The sequence below is a fragment of the Suricata suricatta genome, chromosome 5 (genome assembly GCF_006229205.1).
Source record: "Suricata suricatta isolate VVHF042 chromosome 5, meerkat_22Aug2017_6uvM2_HiC, whole genome shotgun sequence".
NCBI classification, from domain to species: Eukaryota; Metazoa; Chordata; class Mammalia; order Carnivora; family Herpestidae; genus Suricata; species Suricata suricatta.
The window spans coordinates 152,233,667-152,255,649 of NC_043704.1; the positions used below are offsets into that span (position 1 = coordinate 152,233,667).

General features: G+C 44.5%; 1 protein-coding gene across 1 annotated transcript in view; it reads right to left on the bottom strand.

The window, feature by feature from the left end:
* ULK4 (unc-51 like kinase 4) overlaps positions 1-21,983 on the bottom strand; it is a 492,439-nt gene that overhangs the window by 231,124 nt on the left and 239,332 nt on the right. Inside the window, exon 34 of the mRNA XM_029938787.1 lies at positions 9,437-9,542. Within this exon, the coding sequence (XP_029794647.1) occupies positions 9,437-9,542 (106 nt within the window). The remainder of the gene's footprint in view (positions 1-9,436; positions 9,543-21,983) is intronic.

The window sequence follows — 21,983 nt, forward strand, 5'->3', positions numbered from 1 at the left end:
CCGTAACCCAATGTAGAGTGGCACATAAACACAGAGCACAGAGGGCTTTGCCCACCTGTAGAGCAAAACTGTTGACCTTATCTGACAAGGGAATTCAGTATACACTCTCACCTGATTCAGATCCCCAAATAATGAACTACACAGGTGCTGGGTACCACCCTGCTGTCCTACTGGGGCAGGGAAGCTAATTCAGAGCCCCAATCTACTACGGAACAAAGTACCCAGTCTTAACCATCTAGAAAGCCTAATCAGCAAATCCCACCACCCACGCAGCCCATCCCACAGCCTCACTCAACTAGGCAACAAAGCCTATAATCCTATCCAACTGTTCTATGCCAGTGGTGCATCTCCTCCGTCCCTGTCCATGGAGGACAAATAGTCACCTCACCCCCAAAATAAACCAAAAGAGTCCATCCCACCTGCGCAAGGACATTACTAGCAAACACACCCAGAAACCCACACTGAGCTGACTGATGAAGAATCATCTGTGCGAAAGCAAACTTGCAAAGTCTAGAAGAGGATCTCGATTACTCAAGTGTGTGGCTTTCAACCCAAGGAATAAGAATCATAAAAACTCCGGTAAATATGACACCATCAAAGGAAACTAATAAAGCTCCAATGACTGGCCCCGCAAAATTGAGATCTATGAAATGTCAGACAAAGAATTCAGGAAACTTTTTAAGAAGAAGCTTAGTGAACTACAGGACATCACGGCAAGGAAATGAACTAGAAAACAATGCATAAACAAAACAAGAAATTCAATAAGGAAACAGCAACCATCAAAAAACAAACAAATTCCAGAGTTGAAAAATAACTAAATTGATGAATTCAATGGTGTTTTCCGAGTAGACTAAGCAACACAGAAGAAAGAACCAGTGACCTGGAGGTGATATTACAGTCATAGAATCAAAAAGAAAAAGCAATGACAGAAAAAAGAAAGCCTACAGGAATTATGGGTACACAATGAAAGGAAAAGTAGTCACATTATGGAGATTCCAGAAGGAGAAGAGAAAGTATATTTAATGTAACAATTGCTGAAAACTTCCAGAAACTGGGGAGAAGAATGGACATCTAGATGCATGAGGTCCAAAGAGCCCCAAAGAGGTTGAACTTGAGCAGAGTTACACTGAGATGCATTATAAGTAAATTGTAAAAAGTAATAAAGAAAAAAAGAATTTTAAGAGCAGCAAGAGAAAAAGAAAGAAGGTTATATACATGGGAACCTCCACAAAACTACTGCCAAATTTCTAAACAGAAACTTTCAGACAAGTAGAAAATGGGATGGCATATTTAAAATATTAAAAGAGATTGACTGTAAACCAAGAGTTCTATACCTAGCAAAGCTGTCTTTTAGAAATGAAGGAGGAATAAAGACTTACCTGAATAAGTAAGAACTGCCTTCTAAGAAATGCGTAAGGAAGTTCTTTGAGTGGAAAGTAAAAGAATACCAAAGACGATCATAAAAATACAAAAAGATAGTGTAAATCTCACTGGTAATGGTAAGTATACAGTCAGGGTTAGATTCTGCAATATGTAACAGTAGTGAATAATACTCTAGTTTATACATTTAAAAACAACAAATGTATTAAAAGTAACCCTAATTACAATAATCTATTATTAGTTACACAATTTAAAAACACCTAAATTGTAATAGTCATAACCTAAAATTTAAGGTAGAGGAAAGGACAAGCGTCAAGTTTAAAAATCCAACTGAAGTAGTCATCAGCTTAAAATAGGGTGTCAGGAGCTTAAAATTCTTTATGTAAGCCTCACTGTTACCAAACCGAAAAATCCCAAAGTAATTACATAATTAACAAGACAAAAAGTCAAAACATAAGGATATCAAAAGACATCAAAACTCAAAAAAAAAAAAAAACCACAGGTTAAAGAACAATGAATCTATAACACAACTAGAAACAATCAACAAAATGGGAACAGTAAGTCCCTATGTATCAATAATTACTGTAAGCAAACACATTAAATTCTCTAATTAAAGTACATAGAATGGGTTAAAAAAAAAAAACAGGATCCAATAATATGCTGCCTACAAGAGACTTCACTGAGAGTGAGGGCATGGAAAAAGACATTTCAAGAAAATGGAAACCAAAAAAAGCAGGGATAGATATGTCAAACAAAATGGACTTTTAGCTAAAATTGATCAAAGAGATGAAAGATTATATGAAAATAAAGAGGTCAATACATGAAAACATAACATTTATAAATATTTATATGAACACTAGAGTTCTGAAACATATAAAGCAAAGAAAAACAGATGAAAAAGGAGAAATAACAATAATATAGTAAGAGTTGAAAACTTTAATACCCTACTCTCAACAAAGGATAAATCATCCAGACCCATAAGCCATAAGGAAACAGCAGACTTGAACAACACAGAGCCCAAGTGGAGGTAACAGACATACACGAAGAATTCCATCCAATGACAGCAGATTACACATCCTTTACAGGCACTTTACTTTTTTAAGTTTATTTATTTATCTTGTGAGAATGTGTGCATGTACGAGAGCAGGGGAGGGTCAGAGAGAGAGAGAATCTCAAGCAGGATCCACAATGTCAGGTTAGAGCCCCATGTGGGGCTCAAACTCATGAACCAAGAGATCATGACCCAAACAGAAGCCAAGAATCGGATGCTTGACCCATGCAGACACCCCCACGTTATTTTTGAGTGCACACTGAACATGTTCTAAGACAGAACATACATTAGGCCACAAAACACACCACAGCAAATTTAAAAAGACTGAAATCATATCAAGTATTTTCTGACACAATGGCATGAAACTAGAAATCAGTAACAATAGGAAAACTGGAAAACTCACAAATACATGGAAATTAAACCCTCTCCTGAACAACATGGGTCAAAGAAGAAACTAAACGTGAGATAAAAACAAAGTTAGGAGGTGCGCCTGGGTGGCTCAGTTGGTCAAGTGGCTGACTCTTGGTTTCAGTTCAGGTCATGATCTCACAGTTCATGAGATCAAGCCATGCATCCGGTTCCATGGTATGAACATGGAGGCTGCTTGGGATTCTCTCTTCCCCTCTCTCACAGTCCCTCCCCTGCTGTATATGTACATTCTCTCTCTTTCTCAAAATAAAGAAATAAACTCTTAAAAATGAAACAAAGTTTGAGACAAATGGAATGGAAACATATCAGAACTTGTGGGACGCAGCAAAAGTAGTTCTAACAGAGAAGGTCATAGCAATAATGCCTACATTAAGCAGCAAGAAAGGGCCCAAATAAACAACCTAAGTCTACACCTGAAGTAGCTAAAAAAAGACAAACCAACTGTAATGTGATGGCATCATATGATGACAGATGGTAGCGATAAGCACAGCGTAACATACAGACTATCAAGTCACTATGTTGTACATCTGAAACTCAACTGCGCTGCAATTTTTAAAAAAGAACAAATTGACCCCAAAGTTAACAGAATAAAGAAAATAAGATTAGAACATAAATGAAACAGGGGTGCCTGGGTGGCCCAGTCGGTTAAGCCCCGGCTTCAGCTCAGGTCATGATCTCACGGTTCATGGGTTCAAGCCCCATGTCGGGCTCTGTGCTGACTGCTGGCTCAGATCCTGAAGCCTATTTTGGATTCTGTGTCTCCCTCTCTCTCTGACCCTCCCTTGCTCATGCTCTCTCTCTCTGTCTCCCAAAAAAAAAATAAATAACATAAATGAAACAGAAAACAGAAAAATAATAGAAAAGATTAATCAAACTAAGAGTTGGTTCTTTGAAGAGGTAAACAAAACTGACAAACCCTTCACTAGGTTGATCAAAAAGAGAGCAAGACAGTGTCACTCATCATCAGGGAAACACAAATCAAAACCACACTGAGATACCACCTCACCCCAGTCAGAGTGGCTAAAATGAACAAAGCAAGAGACTACAGATGCTGGCGAGGGTGTGGAGAGACGGACACCCTCCTACACTGTTGGTGGGAATGTAAACTGGTGCAACCGCTCTGGAAAACAGTGTGGAGGTTCCTCAAAAAACTATCCACAGAACTCCCTTATGACCCAGCAATAGCACTGCTGGGGATTTACCCAAGGGATACAGAAGTGCTGATGCACAGGGGCACATATACCCCAATGTTCATAGCAGCAATGTCAACAATAGCCAAATCATGGAAAGAGCCTAAATGTCCATCACCTGATGAATGGACCAGGAAGATGTGGTATATATACACAATGGAGTACTACATGGCAATGAGAAAGAATGAAATGTGTAGGAAAGTGCATGGACCTCGAGGGTGTCATGCTAAGCGAAATAAGTCAGGCAGAGAAGGACAGATACCATATGTTTGCACTCATAGGTCTAACACGAGAAACCTAACAGAGGACCAAAGGGAGGGGAAGGGGGAAAGAGAGTTGGGGAGAGTGAGGGACACAAATCATGAAAGACTACTGAATACTGAAAACGAACTGAGGACTGAAGGTGGGGGGTAGGGATGGAAGGGAGTGATGGTCATGGTGGGGGGCACTTGCGGGGAGAAGCACTGGGTGTTATATGGAAACCAATTTAACAATAAACTATTATAGATTTTTTAAAAAAGATAAAGAGAAAGAGAGAGAGAGAAAGGACTCAAATCGACAAAATTACAAATGAAAAAGGAGACATTACAATGGATACCACAGAAATTCAAAAGATGACTAAAAGGCTACTATAAAAAACCATACACCAACAAATTGAACAACTGATAAGAAATGGAAAAATTCTTAGAAATGTACAACTTACTAAGACTGACTCAAGAAAAAAACCAGAAAATCTGAACAGCTGGATTACCAGTAAGAAGACTGAATCAGTAAGCAAAAACCCCCTAATGAAGAAAAGCCCAGTATGAGATGGCTTCACTGGTGAATTTTGCCAAACATTTAAAGGAGAATACCAATTATCCTCAAACGCTCCCAAAAAAATTTAAGAACAGGGAACATTCCTGAACTCATTTTTATAAAGCCAGCATTTATCCCGTTATGAAAACCACAAAAGGACACTACTAAGAAAGAAAACTGCAGGTCAATATCCCTAATGAATACAGATGCAAAAATTACCAACAAAACACTAGCAAACCGAAGTCAGCAGCACAGCAAAGGATCATTCACCACACATAAGTGGGATTTATCTCTGAGATTCAAGAATGCTTCAACATCTACAAAATCAATGTGATATTAATTAATAGAAAGGAAAGAATAGTATGATCATCTTAATAGACACAGAAAAAGCACTTGACAAAATTCAACATCCATTCACAATAAAATCTAAAAATTAGGCATAAAGAACATACCTTAACATAATAAAGACCATATATGAGAAGTCTACAGTTTAACATTAGTCTCCATTGTGAAAGACTAAACAAACGCTTTTCCTCGAAGATCAGGAAAAAAGTGACTCTCACTATTCCTCTTCAACACAGTCCAAGAAGTCCTCACCAGAACAATCAGGCATGAAAAAGAAATAAAAGTCATTGTAAAGGCATGTAAAAGGAATTGCAAACAAAGAAGCAAAGCTATTTGTAGAGGATATCATTTTATATAAAGAAACTCTAAAGACTCAACCAAGAATGGTTAGATCTAATTAGTATTTCAGTGAAGTTGCAAATTTAAGAAAAAATCAGTAGCATTTCTATATGCTAACATGAATTTTCTGAAAATCAAAGAAACCAACCCAGTTCCAACTGCATCAAACACAAAAAATCTTAGGAATAAACAAAAGCAAGTAAGTGAAAAATGTCTACTTTGAAACATACAACACACTAATGAAAGAAGTCAAAGAAGGGAAGAAATGGGAAAGTATGATATGTCCATGGTTTGGAAGAATTAATATTGTTAAAATGTCAGAAATACCAAAAGCCATCTAGATATTCAATGCAATCGCTATCAAGATGCTGATGACACTTTTTACAGAAGTAGAAAACACACTCCTAAAATTTATATGGAGCCACAAAAGATCCCAAAGACACAGAGAAATCCTGAGGAAGAAGAAAAAAGCAGGAGGCATCACAGTTCCTGATTTCAACCTAGAATATAAATCTACTGTCATCAAAACACTATATATGTACTGGCACAAAAACAGACAAACAGACCAACGGACCCGAATCAGGAGCACAGAAATAAATCCAAGCACATTCAGTCAACTAATATTTGACAAGGCAGCTAAGAATACTCAGTGGAGAAGCGACAGAATGAAATTGGACCTATATTTTATACCACTCAGGAAAATTAATTCGAAATGGATTAGATACTTATATTTAAGACTTGAAACCATGAAAGTCCTAGACAAAATATATAGGAGTAAAACTTCCTGACATGCATCTTGATAATGACTTTTGGGATGTGATACTTAAAGCACAGGCAACAACAACAACAAAAGTAAACACGAGGGATGACGTCAAACTACAAAGCTTCTGTACCGCAAAAGAGCCCACCAAGACAGTGACAAAACCACCTCTGGAGTGAGAAACAAAACTGCAAACCATGTATCTGATAAGGGGCTAATATACAAAACATACAAAGAAATCACATGGTTGGTATATGTGCTATATGTAAGTGATGACTCCCTAAATTCTACTCCTGAAACTAATATTACACCATATGTTAACTAACTTGGATTTAAGTAAAATAAAAAAAAATCATATGGCTCAGTAGCAAGAAAAGTAACCCATTAAAACATGGGTCAAGGACCTGAATACGCATTTCTCCAAAGAAGATACACCAAAGGCCAACAGGTACGTGAAAAGATGCCCAACATCACTAGTCATTAGAAAAATGCAAATTAAAACCACAATGCAGTATCACCTTATGCCTGTTAGAACGGCCACCATTAAGAAGGCAGGCCGTCACAGATGCTGACACAGAAGAGACAAAGGACCCTGTGCACTGTTGGTAGGAATGTAACTTGGTACAGTCTTTCTATACTATGGAAAATAGTATGGAGGACACTAAAAAAACAAACAAAACCAAGAAACCAAACAAGCAAACAAAAACAAAGAGCTATCATATGATCCAATAATTCCACTCCTGGGAATATACTCAAATGAAAAAAAACACTAACGAAAAAATCTGTCTGCATCTGCATGTTCACAGCTGTATTATTAACAATATCCAGACATGAAAACAACCTCGGTGTCCATCAACCAATCAATGGATAAAGGAGGAACGGTGTGTCTGTATGCACGACCCGCTTAACAACATGGTTAGACCCTGAAAGCGTTATGCTTGGGATATGATTCAGAAAGAGAAAGACAAATACTGCATGGTCTCACTTACAGGGGGAATCTAACCTACCACCACCAAACTCACAGAAAAAGAGATCAGACTTGTGATTACCAGAAGCAGAGGAAAAGGAAAAAGTGGTCAAAATGTACAAGCCCCCTGTTGTAAAAATAACTAAGGAACAGGGCTGTAATATACAACACGGGATGCAGTTAGCATTGCTGCATAATAAACAGGAATATTGTGAAGAGTGAATTCTAAGACCGCTCATTATAAGGGAAAAACTTTGCCTTTTTTCTTTCTTTTCTTTTCACTGTATCTATAGAAGACAGATATAAGTAAACCTCTTGTGGTAATCAATTCACAATATATGTAAACCAAACCATCATGCCGTACTGCTTAAACTTAATCAGTGACGTCAATTATTTCTCAATAAAACCGGAAAAAAATTTACAAGAAATGAACAAAGTTTTTGCTAGACTTATATTGTAAAAAACACCACAGGTTTGGACTAAGAAGACCAGGGATTATTCCTTTTAGAATGAAAAATAGTTGTAGGGTCCAACCTCTATGGGGAAAAATCAGGCTTAGAATCTTACTCACCTACAAATATGGGCCATTCTTATGGAAAAGGAACAAGGATTCAGAAGCTAGAGGCAAGGGCCACAGAGAAGCATTCCTAGGGGGAAGTACTCTCAAAGCAAGGGGTTATTTTCTCTTTTGGAAACCATGAGAGCTGAGGAAATGTGTCCCCCAAGATTTCACCATTGCCATGAATCAATGACTGTTGTCTACCTTTACTTTTCCCTTTCAAATGAGAGTTCCTGGGAGAGTCCTTCTTTTAATGTCTCCTCATTACAGTCTAGAAACGTGGCAGCGCAGTAACTGGTGTCCTTAGTTCACGGGTCTTTAAGTTCAAGAGGACCAAAATTCAAGGAGTTGCACCTGATAAAAATGTACACCCCAGAGGCTGCATATATATCTAGACTTAATTTATCTGTTTTGTTTTATTTTATTTTACTTAGAGAGAGAGAGAAAGCATGCCAGTGGGGAAGAAGGGCAATGGGAAAGAAAGTAAGAGCGAATCTCAAGCAGGCTCCACACTCAGCATGGAGCCCGACACGGGGCTCAATCACACAACATTGAGATATGACTTGACCCAAAATCAAGAGTCGGACGCTTAACCAATGAAGCCGCCTGGCACCCCTATACTTAACTCAGATGATAAGATGCTGATTATGAAGCCTAGAAGAAACCAAGATGTCCTTCAGCTAGGGAATGGATTTAAAAAACTGTGGTATATCCAGACAAATGGAGTACTCTTCAGCGCTAAAAGGAAATGAGCTAACCAGTCATGAAAAGACATGAAGGAACCCAAAATGCAGATCATTGTGTGAAAGTCTCCAATCTTAATAAGCTACATACTAGAAGATTCCACCTATGACATTCTGGAAAAGGCAAAACTACAGAGACCCCCAAAAAAAAGGACAATTAAAGAAAGGGGAAAGCTAAGCTATAAATGAGGGAAGGGGCTATACAGGAAATCTCTGTACCTCCCTCTCAATGTGGTTTTAAACCTGAAACTGGTCTAAGCAATAAAGTCACCTTCACCGCATTCAATCTCATTTTCCAAGATGACTATGTTTTTTACTCTGAGGGCAAGAAGTCTTACTACTATGCTTACACTTGTGTTTCTTGGTTTATCATATGAAAGAGTGCCTCCAGGAGAAAGGAAACTTTGAGCCCGAAAGAAAAACAAATGAGCTAGAGAAATAATTTAACTACATTTCCTATTTTTGCTGGTGAGATGATTATTATAGATCACTAAATATCTATTTTGATTCATCAACTTTAATTTTTCTAATGTTTGCTTATTTTTGAGACACTGAGAGACAGAGCATGAGTGAGGCATGGGCAAAGAGAGCGGGAGACACAGAATCCCAAGCAGGCTCCAGGCTCTAAGCTGTCAGCACAGAGCCCAGTGTGGGGCTCAAACTCACAAACCATGAGATCACGCCCTGAGCCAAAGTAAGATGCTTAACCGACTGAGCCCCCCAGGTGCCCCTGATCCATTACACCTCCTGTCTTACATCAAGCAAAGACATAGATGGTGTAAATCACACTTGTTGATTCCGTGCCATGTATGATGAGGACAATAACAAATAGGCAAAAAGCAAGAGTCTCAAAAGGAATTCTAAGAAGCATTTACCTTGTTCATAAAGTAGCTTCATATTTGAATCTTTGCAGGCAACCAGATTGTTGAGCAATGCGATCACACTCTGCATGGTGTTACCCAGAATGTTCTCCTGATGTTCCTGCAACAGATCACAAACTTCATCATAACTATGCAGAATTACAATTACACCACGAGAGAGACAAATGATCAAGGAACTTCCGTCCCTTCATTCTTCGCATGAGGTTAAATGGTTATCGTTCTGCAGTGTAACAAAGCAGATCCTTCCATGAGAAGACACTCCCCCCATCAGCGTGCTCAGTCAGCTGGGAGGCGTCACGAGTCACTCAGAGTACCGTGCTGCTGCATGCGGGCTCCTACCCTGAGCGACAACCACACAGCCGTCTACGCGTTTGATGGGTGACCAAGGAGTCAACCCTGTGGAGCTTGGGAGACCACACCTGAAAGTGACTGAGGTCACAAAATAAAACTGCCAGGTCTCAGAGCAACCGGGAGACCCTTGATGGACACATGGTTTCCAAAGCTTACAAAAACACCAACACAGCATCTAGCCCTGAAGCTGCTGTCACCAGATGTGTGTCTCCCAATGATGACCTCCCCTTGGCATCTCAAGTCTCACCATCTAGGTCTTTGCTTGATGTGAGACCAGGGGTTTGCTTTCCAAATACTGATGCCCCCAAATCTCTAACTTTCTTTAGAAACACATACTGAAGAGTAGATGTTAACATGTGAATGTTCCACTGACATGGGCTCAAGAAGATTAATATGGAAGCAACGGTCTGCCACCAACGTCACCTAATTATTCGTACTGTTGGTGGGAAGGAAAGGGTGATTAATATGCACAAGATGACATGACATGTTATTCCTGATAAAGTAACTAATGATACATAGGAAACCTATCCTAGTCAAGAAAAGAGAAGCTAATAAATCTTTTTGCATGTTTTTTGTGGTTCCATTCAGCAAAATAACACATTCCACTACTTATTCAAAGACCAACCTGTCAGCAAATACAGGTCCATTTCACTGGAGATAAATCCATTGTTCCTTTTTTATGATTAAATATATCTTTTCTATGATGCTCTTGGTAATATTTTTGCCTCCTTGTGAAGCCAATACTTCAGTTTTCCTTTGTATCCATGGGGTGAAGGCCCACTTGCTGATACAGGCATTTCCATTAGTACAAAAACCAACCATCCGAACCTCCATTGCCCCTGAACACCAAGAACCCACCACGGTACCCTGGCCAACCAGGTTCTCAGGCTCCTCCCTGGAGTTTCCAGGCTCCCTGCAGAATGAAGGCCTTTGCCAGCTGCACTACTCCGTCTGCAGAGAGGCATTAACCCAAGTGCACTCTGATTATTAGAAGCCCTCACCAACCGGGGCACCTGGGTGGCTCAGTCGGGTTAGGGGTCCGACTTCGGCTCAGGCAAGATCTTGCAGTTTCTGAGTTCGAGACCTGCATGGGGCTCTGTGCTGACAGCTCAAAGCCTGGAGCCTGCTTCAGATTCTGTGTCTCTGTCTCTCTCTGCCCCTCCCCTGCTCATGTGCTCGCTTGCTCTCTCTCTCAGTCTCTCTCTCTCAAAAATAAATAAACATTTAAAAAAAATTAAAAAGAAGCCCCCACCAACCTTACTACTGGGGGTCCTCAGGACCAAATATTTAATGCAGGAAATAAAAAAGAAACCCATAATCCTATAACCAGAATGGGAGAAATGGTTCCTTTACTAGCCATTATTAAAAACATTGTTTTTTAATTAAAAAGAATTTTTTAATGTTTGTTTATTTTTGAGAAAGACAGAGAGAGACACAGAATCCAAAGTAGACTCCAGGTTCCGAGCTGTCAGCACAGAGCCTGATGCGGGCCTTGAACTCACAAACTGCAAGACAATGACCTGAACTGAAGTCGGATGTTTGACCAACTGAGCCACCCAGGTGCCCCAAAACATTGTTGTTTTTAATTTTCTTTCTTGTTGGTTTTCAAACAGTTCATACACTGTGACCTTGGTTTACTATAAAGCAAGGGCTATGTAAAGAGTAGAGAATTCTTCGGACTTACCCTTCTCTCTTGCAGGCATATATGCCTCCTTCCTGCATACACGCTGGGGAGGAAGAGCATGGAACAGAATCACTGTCCCTGCTCAAGATGGTGCTGAACTTCTCCAGGGGAACTAAAATAGCTGCTGCAGTGGCCTAGACGATCATCTCCCCCGGAAAGAATTAAATACATACAAAGAGCAGTTGAGAAGGTGTAAATATGAATTAAACACACTTCCATTAACTTCTATCAAGCTGTGTTACTTCATTTCTCTTAGCAACTTTAATAAGATTTGTTCTTGCTGTTCACAACCACATTAGCCTACAGCGGATAAACTGCGTGTTGAAAGCCATCACAGTCTCTTCTTGAAGCCGGAGTAGAGGGTTTCTAAGACGGGAGCAAACAGGAGAGTGTGACTGTGGCCAGGGCTACTCTTGGGCACTCCGCAAGCCTGACATAAAGAGAAAAGGGCAACTCAAGTTTGGCTCAAAGACCACAGGCCAGAGCTGGAGGCAAGGGCCGATCCTGATTGAAGGCCGGGTCCCCATCAGACGCTCCTCTAGGATAGCCCTTCCCCCAGCCAGCTATGCCTGAGACCCAGGGTGAAAAGATTGTAACAGAAGGCTAGGTCAAGTCCTGATGTCTTTTTATAAAATTTTTAATTCCCGTGGCTCATGAATAAAGCAAGGGGTCTACACCACTGGCACCTCAACACGCGCAGGGAACGCCCCGTAAGGAGAGACAGAAGCAGGTGACGACTTGCAAGACAGCCTCTGGCACAGGGTTGGGGGCCCAGGCACCGGTGGCCTCTGTGCTATTCCCGGCCCATAGTGGCAGACACCACGTGGGCCTGAATGGGGACCAGACAGTGGGGACAGTGTGCTGATGTGGCACTACGTGCCGTGGCCTGCAGCCCAAGCATGTAGCCTGTATTGTCATCTCATTTAAATCCTCGCACAAACACTGAAGCATTCCGGTTCTTCCCTCAGTACAGATACGGACGTGGACGTTTGCAAGGTGAGGTGTAACCTGGAAGCATCGGCCGGCTCTCCGGCAGCAGAGCTGGGATTGGGTCGATGTGATGGCAGAGGCCACGCGCCTGATCGCCACATGGCAGCGCCTGGGGACCACAGGAACGGAGCCCCCGGCCCATCAGCGCAGCCCAGGCTAACCATACCAGCTGAGGAGCCACGGGAAGGGGGAGGAACTTAAAGGGCCCGGGCTAGGAGGTGGAAGGAAGCAGAGAAATCGTGAATTGGGGCGCTATTGTAGTGCCGCCCTCCCTCCATCACCATCGCTGGCACCTCCTGGCCTCAGAAAAGCCCTCAGTGCGCATCACCCTGCTGTAAGACACACAAGCCAGGAACCAAGACGGAGGTGCTGGTCACAACTAAGGAAAAGGAAAGGATAAGCATCTTACCCCAAAGTCTGAAAGTACATACTCGAGCCCCCATCCACAGCCCCACCGCTCAGACACAGCATTCACCTCGGCTGCTGGGTCAGGAAGGTAGCCCTGATGGCCCACGAAGCCACAGAAGGCGACCCTACTGCATTTTACGACTATGACAAAAATATTTAACTCCTTTATCCATAACCCATCATAAGCACAGCTGACCTAATTTGTGTGCCGAATGGCATAGTGCATGGACATTTAATAAACAGAGCACTTGAGAGTTCTAATAAAACGTAGCCTTTGCCAGTAGAGATAATTAGAATTAAAACAGGAAAATTCTGGTGTTTGGCAACATAGATGAAACAACTTCATTAAAATGTACAGCTTCAGCAAATGAAAGGCAGGGGAGCACTGGACCCTGAAGAATCAGCCTTCTCGAAACTAATTGCTTCCGCACTTAGAGAGGACAGCTCTGAAATACCAAGGGCATGGCAAGGAAACACTACTGAAAAATGATCAGCCTTCCCACAGCGGTTTCCCTGTAAACAAGGTATTCGCCTTCATTCTAATATCTGAGGACGTAAACCGCACTGAAAGACTTCAGAGGTCCAGATTCAAAAGTCTGGCAGGGTCAAGTCTGAATAGTCAAGGCGGGAAATGCCTTTCTCAGCCAAAAGTAGCAGTGAGCCGCGGTGGCTCTCTGCTGCCCTTGGTGCGGGGTCAGGTCTCAAGAGACAGAGAACTGCAAGGCACCCACCAGTCCCTTCAGAGCTTAGACGCAAGGCGGGGCTGCGAAGCAGAAGCACAGCCCAAGTGTTGTGAGCGTGGGATCTCTGATCTCTTGGACATAAACACAGGCACCATCCTATTCAACACACAGTGAGGCCGTATTTCCGGGGACACCGCCCTGCAGGTTCTAGTCTGCCGTGCCCCAGCTCTAGGACCCAGTGGGGCGTCCCCTCACTTTCCCATTTACACCTTCTCCCATGCGGCTGGGTTCCCAGACATCTGGGGCTCACGGGAGACTCTTCAGAGCATCCCAAGGCGATAACTATGTGAGGGGAAGGGGACCCCTTTGCAGATTCCTGATTTTTCACAAGGCTGCGCCTCGCACAGCTCAAACTCCATGGGCTCTAACTGAGCTCAACCTGTCCTTTCTTCTCATACATCCTCCTTTTGTCCGTCCAACAAGCAGACAAGGATCCCGGAATCCCCCAGGGCCACTGCCTCTCTCCTGCCTCCCACATGCAATCGGCAATCAAGTCCCCCTTGATTCTCCCTGGGGCCCTTCTAGAAGGTCTCCTGTGCCACAGATCAGCCATGAGCCCCTGGGGGTGGGAGGCGGTCTCTACTTCTTGCCTCCTCTCCTCCACTGCTGACCAGGCTCCTGTTTCTCAAATGGTAAGACTCATCCCCATTCCTCCGGCTTAAAAGTGGGGCCCACAGGCCCAGGGAGCACATGAGAGTCCACCGTAGGCCCAAAGTGAAGGGCCATTGGGTCCTGCCACCCAGATTGTCCAGAGCGCCGGGGCTTTCGAAGGCCTGATGGAGGGGAGGCCACAGGAACCAGAGGTGGCAGAAGCAAGGGCACTGTGGTCCCCGTGCTTCCGATCCCAGAGCAGCATCACATTACGCATTTGGAAATATTCTCATGATTTACTGAGCCAAACTCTGACTCCTGAGGGTTAAGGGCAGGGAAGGGAACAGGCTGAAGGGGCACATATTTAAAATTAATTTCACAGGGCACCTGGGTGGCTCAGTTGGTTAAGCATCCCAACTCTTGATCTCTGCTCAGGTCATGATCTTATGGTTCATGGGTTCGAGCCCCACACTGGGCTCTGTGCTGCTTGGGGATTCTCTGTCTCCCTCCCTCTCTCCGCCCCCCTCCTCTAAACAAAATGAATTTCACTCATCTACTTCATAAATACAGACAGGATCTCCTGTGAAGCAAGGCAAGGATACGGACATGCAAAGTGGGAACATCTGAGGTCTGATGAAGTTGGGGCGGGGGTAACAACCACCGGACATTTGCTCTGCCAGCTGCGAAACAGCCAAACACCTCCTGGGCCCTGTGGGCAGGGCTGCTGGGGGCTTAGCGGGCTCTGAGGAGGCACCCTCTCCCATCTGTAGCCAAAGACATAGTGTGCTCTCATCCTAAAAGCCTGGAGGTACAGAATCAAGTCCCTTCTTTTATCTGGGTCATCCGCTTCCTGATTCAAGACATGGGAGAAAAGAAGTTAAATTTTTGAATTTGACTGACAGGTACTGTAGAGGCCCTCAAGCAGCAGCAAATACAAGTTCTTATTAGCAATCCATTCCAGCTGGCACAGAAAGGCGGCTGTGGACCAGATGGTACCCTTTGCCAATCAGTATGCTGAGCTCAGCTGGAGAATTCCAGGCCTTGCTCAATGCCAACGGCAGAGTGCTGTGGACGCCCTTCTGGCAGGCCAACTGTGGCACTTGGCTCAGCCCTCCTGTCCTTTCACATTATTTAAGCTTCTAGCAGCAAGCTTCCATCCTCCTGGGGATAGAACCAATGCTACCCATGCAGGAGAACCCTGGCAATGGCAACAGAGGGGAGCAGCTGGGACCGGTGTCCCCAGAGACGGGCTGCACCCCTTCCACGTGCCTGCCTGGGGGGCCGACGGACAGGCCGGTCTCGCCTGCAATACCCTATGTGAACTGAACACAGGCCCGAAGTAAGGAGGACAAACGAGCGAATACAAGTGTGTGTCCAGACACACAACTCCTGCCTTCCTGGTACATCCCTGCCGCTGTCCAAAATAATAAATAATGATAATAAATGTTACCAAAAATAAAGCCTTGACAAACTAATGTCCACGCTTCAAAATTCAGGCTGGGTGTCATTTGCAGCCGCAGGGGCCGTGGGGAAAGCAGCCCTTCTTTTTGGGACAGCCCTGCAGTCACCTCGCCGTGCCTGACCGCAGCAGAGCAGGTACGGCCGGCCGTCACGCGGGCCCTCCGTTCCTCCCCTGGGCTCAAGCCCTTCGAGGGCAGGACTAGGACTCTTATCCAAGCCTCCAGTGCCAGGTGCGGCGCCTGGTATGCAGAAGCCTCTGGTAAATTAACAAGAACCCAAACCTGCTTGAAGTTACGTGGGTGAATACAGCTGGGGAAGGGACAGACGGCTCGTGGGCTTCTAGTTCAAAAAATGAACTTGCCACTGGCCAGAAACGGCCTTCAATGAAATAACTGATACTTATTGAGCAATAAAAAATAACCTTCCTCAAAACGTTTAATAGGTACATACTTGCTTTTGAATATCTGCAAGAAATGACAAATTCAGACTTTAAATAAGATACATCAAATCTCTCACGCGTGAAATAGTTGTCAAGGACTCATGAAGCACATGCAGCAGCGTGGAAAACACCCCCCCCCAAATTCCCGAAAGATGTGGACACGGTTTTAATGGGGCTCTCCGTTAAAAGTGGTTGCTCACACACATAAAGAAGTGTCCCAATTTAAAGAAAGAAAATACTGCATTTGGTGACTGGAAAGATTGATACGTTCAATTATCACAAGACAGTTTTCAATGACAGCTGTCTTAAAAAATCAAGAAAAAAAAATTATGGCTGTCCTTTACTGTGGGTGTTCGCAAAGTGTCCCCGCTGGGAGCTGGCCAAGTGTGGCACTCATGGCTCCCGTCGCAAAGGGCACTAGCCACGTCTGCCGGAGAAGCCTGTGCTGGGAGCTGGCGAGTTTATGGGAACCTAGGGATTCAGAGCGCAGAGAGAGAGAGAGAGAGAGAGAGAGAGAGAGAGGGAGGGAGGGAGGGAGGGAGAGAGAGAGGGAGGGAGGGAGGGGGGGGGGGGGGGGGGGGGGGGGGGGGGGGGGGAGAGGGAGAGAGAGAGAGGTCGGCAGAAAGGAAATGGGCTGACGGAAGAAAGGGCTCCTTGGCACGCCCCAAACTAGCGGCCAAACCTGGAGCGAAATGAGAATCAAACTCCCAGACTTTGAAAGAACTTCAGAGAACTTTCTACTTCAACCTTTTCATTTTAAAGATAAAGCAACTGAGGCCCCAGAAGAGAATATAAGGAGCAGGAGAGGGCATGTTCCTTCCCCACCCCACCCCCACCTTGCTTTGTCCTCAGTTCTAAAAATCAAGGCAGGGCATGCAGAGTCAAGTAGGCAACTTTACAAACTTTGTTTGTTTGTTGTTTTGCAAACACTGGAGTAATGCCAAAGGCCCGCTCCCTGGACCTTACACCTCTCCCCACTAGGCCAGCAAGTGGGAGGTGGGCTATTCCTGAGGACATGATGCCTACTGACTCCCACACCCCAAACACATACCGTCTGGATCCCACTGGATGTTTCCACCAGCTTTTGTTGCACAGGGCTGCCTCTCGAGTGGCAATGAGAGCCTAGCCCTCTCACAGTCTGAGTCGAAATTGTAGATGAGGAGCACCGTTTTCCAGTAAGTTATTCTGAGCAAGTAACCAATCAGACATCGAGAGAACGGCAAACACACACACTGGGTATTTACCAACCAGCAGCACGACGCAGTGCGGATCTGTCACTCACCCTAGAATTTGGTGCACTTGGCGTTTTAGGCATGATCACACTTCTGTTCTCACTCTCCGTAACAGAGGGCAATCAGCTTTCCTCTTCTTTGACTCTACTTAGATAGTAACAGTTATTTGTATAATCACTTTGGAACGTTCAATATGCTCATTTTTGGCCACACGATGATAGAAACCACACTATCTTGGAGAATAAATTGGTTGTGATGGGATAAATCATCTGAGCCATTTTCCATCTATTATTAGATGATAGAAAATGCCAGCAAAGACCCAAAATATGAACTGGAACTTGAAGATTCTCCGGTACATGCATAAACGAAGTATAAGCATAGAAGTGTCAATGTAATCCTGCTGGAAAACCATGGGTGGGGTCAAGGGGTCTTGTGTTGGGAAAAGGGTTGAGACAAGGGATCAAGAAACTCAGAGATGCTGAGCAGAGACCCGGGCATATCCTGGAAATACAAAAAGAATAAGGAGTTTCCAGAGGAGTCAGGAGATTGACCAACTGGACTATGGAAGAATATGACCATATATTGGTTCGTCTCATTTTTGAAATCTAGAAGGGGGCTATGATTATGGAGAGCTTAAATTAATTTCTTAGGTCAGGCCAGACTGAGCATCTCATAAGGACCCTGAGATGTCAGCTGTAACATGATCCCCCTCTTCAAGTCTATTCCGGGACAAATCCCTATGGGGGTCCTGGCTGCGTACCGTACAAGCAGGCCTCATGGATTCAGTGCCCAGCTGCTCACACCCGCTGCCTCTGGATCAAAGCAACTGTCCCGACAGTCCCTGCAAGTCCCTTGAGCTTAGGATGAAAACATGGGGGGGGGGGGGAGGAAAGGGGAAGGTACAGGGTTTTCATATTTTTAATTCTTGTACCCCAATAAATGAGCTTCAGCTTTAAGAAATTACATATCAAGATGGTGTCATTAAGTTTTCTTCATGCAGGTCAGAGAGAAAAGCAGAAATCAGAATGAGCGCTAAGAATGAAGAGAGGGACAAAGGTTAGAAGGGAGAGTGACTGGAGAGGATGGGAAGGAGGAAAGGGGGGACTAGTGGAATTCCTCAGGAAGGAAAAGTGAGCCCAGAAAAAACCAGCTCAGGTGCAACCCCACGTCTCCAGGCGCTAAAGCCAAAGTCTCCGCATCACGAAGCAGCTGGTCCCCGGAATCAGGAACAGAAAGTTAGTCAGCGGACACAGCACACGTCCAGCCAGATGCTGGGCGCCTCCAAGTAAATGCTGGCCAGCATTTCACTGGGAGCTGCACAGAGACAGGAGCTCGGGTCCCTGCCGGGAGCACTGCCTGGGGTCAGCCCGCAGGTGACACATTCCATTCTCGACAGGGAGCAGAGGACCACCGGATTCTCCCGGATGTCCAGCACTCCAAGCTCTTCCTCAATTCGTGCCGCACACGTGCTGGGACACTTTTCTTGCTACCACACTCTCACCGGGCCACCCGCTGTGAGTATACGGAATAATGGTGTCACAGCCCCTTCTCCACGTGAATTTTGATGAGTTGCAAATGAAAATATGTGCGGTCCCCTCGGACAGACTGAGTGACATGGGTGCCCCTTCTGCTGGCTTGCATGACAAGGATGGGCACAGGTGAGTGCTGGTGCATCTGTGGGGGGGTGCGCAGAGAAGGGGTGCTGATCGTTAGGAGACGTCCCTGAGCTTGTGCGACATGTCTACACCGCTCACGGGAGACTGCAGATTGTCACCAACCTGAGAATCTCAGCTCTCAGGGCACAAGTAACACGTTAAACAACCAAACCAGACACCCAGGCTTATACACACCACCGCCGCCACCACCACCACCACCACAACAACCCTGTATCGTAAGCTGTTGGGTAAAGTCATCATAAAGACATGACTGCCAGGCGACCCCAGTATTTTTTTTAATGTTCTTTTTTTTTTTTTTTTTTTTTTGAGAGACAGAGACACTGCAAGCAGGGAAGGGTCAGAGAGATAGAGGGAGAAACAGAATTGAAGCAGGCTCCAGGCTCTGAGCTGTCAGCACAGAACCTGATGCAGGGCTCCAACCCATGAACCGTGAGATCATGACCTAAGGTGAAGCCCAACACTCAACTGACTGAGCCACCCAGGCGCCCCAGTTGACCCCAGTATTGAAGGCTCCTCACCCCTGCCCTGTCCTTGGAATGTGGGTTCCATTTGCCTAATCCCGCTCCCAGAGGCTGCACCGAGGACTCAGCCCTGGGATGGCAATGTGCTGAGGACACCGGCCTGGCCTACATGACTGCACCCAGTTAGGGCCTCTCTAGAAATGCCTAAAGTCTGGCAGGTGGGTGCAGAGATCCGCCCAGGACAAGCCTCCTGTGTCAGCTCCCTCTGCTTGTAAACTCCGCTGCCTACGAGCCAGGGGTGGCCGGCTCCCTCCTGCTCCCCCTGCCCTTCCAGTACCAGGCCAGTTGCAGATTTCACCCAGGAAGCTCCCGAGACAGTGGTGAACCAAAGCAGGAGAAATAATTAGCAGAACTTCAATTCTGAAACATTTCATGTCAGTGTGCTCTGAAGTTCCCCAGAATGCAGGCTCGGCTCCACCAGCAAGGACTCGGAGCTACAGCATACAGGTCACTGTCACCAGATCCATCAAGGGCGGGAGCAGAGGCAAGACCTCAGACAACTAGAAACGTCCTTTCGATCCATACAGTGGACAGGGAGCCCTTCCCCTCTTGTCCAGGGGGACAGAGCACCCAGCCCATCATTTCGCGTCAGTGCCGTACCCAGGGCCAGCGCTGGGAGCTCCACCGGAAGTAAGAAGGGAAAGCTCTGCCCCGGACATGCACAGGTGGGCAACCTTGTGACCTGCTGGAGGTCACAACCTCTAAGGCTCCCTTCTGCTCCAACGTCCCTTCATGCTAAACCCAAGCTATGTCTTCCTGCAACAGAGGGAATGAAATGGAATAAGCGCTGCTAAGCGAGTTATTTAACATGGAGCCAGGAGACACTGAGGAAGTACGGCTCGTGCACATCTGTTTTCTCAAACTCTCAGATTTTTTTTTTTTGGTTGAACTCAGCCAAAAGTCAAGGTGTCTCCTTATGTGATAATGGACACAAGTGGATTCTCTGTGTAAGTCAGCCCTACAACCAATCACATACAGATTAATGTAACTGTAGATAAACCAGCTCCAGTCCCCTTTCCTTCGCTACAATTTATGGAAATCCTCTCTTTCCTTTTTAAAACCTCTGACTTCCTTTGTCTTGTCTCCCTAGAGCACGTTTTCTAGTTCGGTCAAAGCTGTGTCTCCGGGATTGCAATTTCTAAGACTCCAAATACAAGTGCCCAGTTTATTTTGTAGCTTGCAGTTTTGTCTTTGTGTGACACTGCTCAAATGTTTATTTGAAAGAGGTAAATAACATCAAATTGTATCAGGTATCAAATTTCTAGGCTTTACTGTAGTCAAACAGAACAGTTCTGCACAGTCTCAAATATTTACTTGTGGATTGTAGCAAAGATCACTCAAAGGTAAGTTAGCACAAGACAGGCATCCCTCACATGCCTTCCCAACATGCATCTAAGCAATAGGTTGTTGGCTAAAACAATGCCCTTCAAGTCCTGCTTTCCTCAGCCCCCTCGAAGAATCCTCAATATCAGAAGCTGCCTGAGTGACCATGAAATCCAACTTCATCACATAAATATTGGAAGAGGGGGAAGAAAAGGTCCCATTACAATACTTTTAATTACAGGCACCAGCGTTCTTCTCAAAGCTAGAACAAGCTATCCTCAATTTCGTATGGAACCACAAAAGAACCCGAATAGCCAAAATCGTATTTAAAAAGAAAACCAAAACAGGAGGCATCACAATCCCAGACTTTAGCCTCTACTACAAAGCTGTCATCATCAAGACAGTGTGGTATTGGCACAAAGACACATGGACCAATGGAATCGAATAGAGAACCCAGAACTGGGTCCACAAATGTACAGCCAATTAATTTTTGACAAAGCAGGAAAGAGTATCCGATGGAAAAAAAAACTGCCTCTTTAGTAGGTGGTGCTGGGAGAACTGGACAACAAGATGCAGAAGAATGAAACTAGACCACTTGCTCACACCATCCACAAAAATAAACTCAAAATGGCTGAAGGACCTGAATGTGAAACAGGAAACCATCAAAACTCTCGAGGACAAAGTAGGAAACAACCTCCTTGACCTCAACCGCAGCAATTTCCTCCTCGACACATCCCCAAAGGCAAGGGAAATGAAAGCTAAAATGAACTCTTGGGACCTCATCAAGATAAAAAGCTTCTGCACTGCAAAGGAAACAATCAAGAAAACTAATAGGCAACCAACAGAATGGGAAAAGACAGTTGCAAATGACATATCAGATAAAGGGCTAGTATCTAAAATCTTCAAGGAACTCACTAAACTCCACACCCAAAAAATGAACAATCCAGTGAAGAAATGGGCAGAAGACATGAACAGACACTTCTCCAAAGAGGACATCCAGATGGCCTATAGGCACATGAAATGATGCTCAACATCACTCATCATCAGGGAAACACAAATCAAAACCACACTGAGATACCACCTCACGCCAGTCAGAGTGGCTAAAATGAACAAACCAAGAGA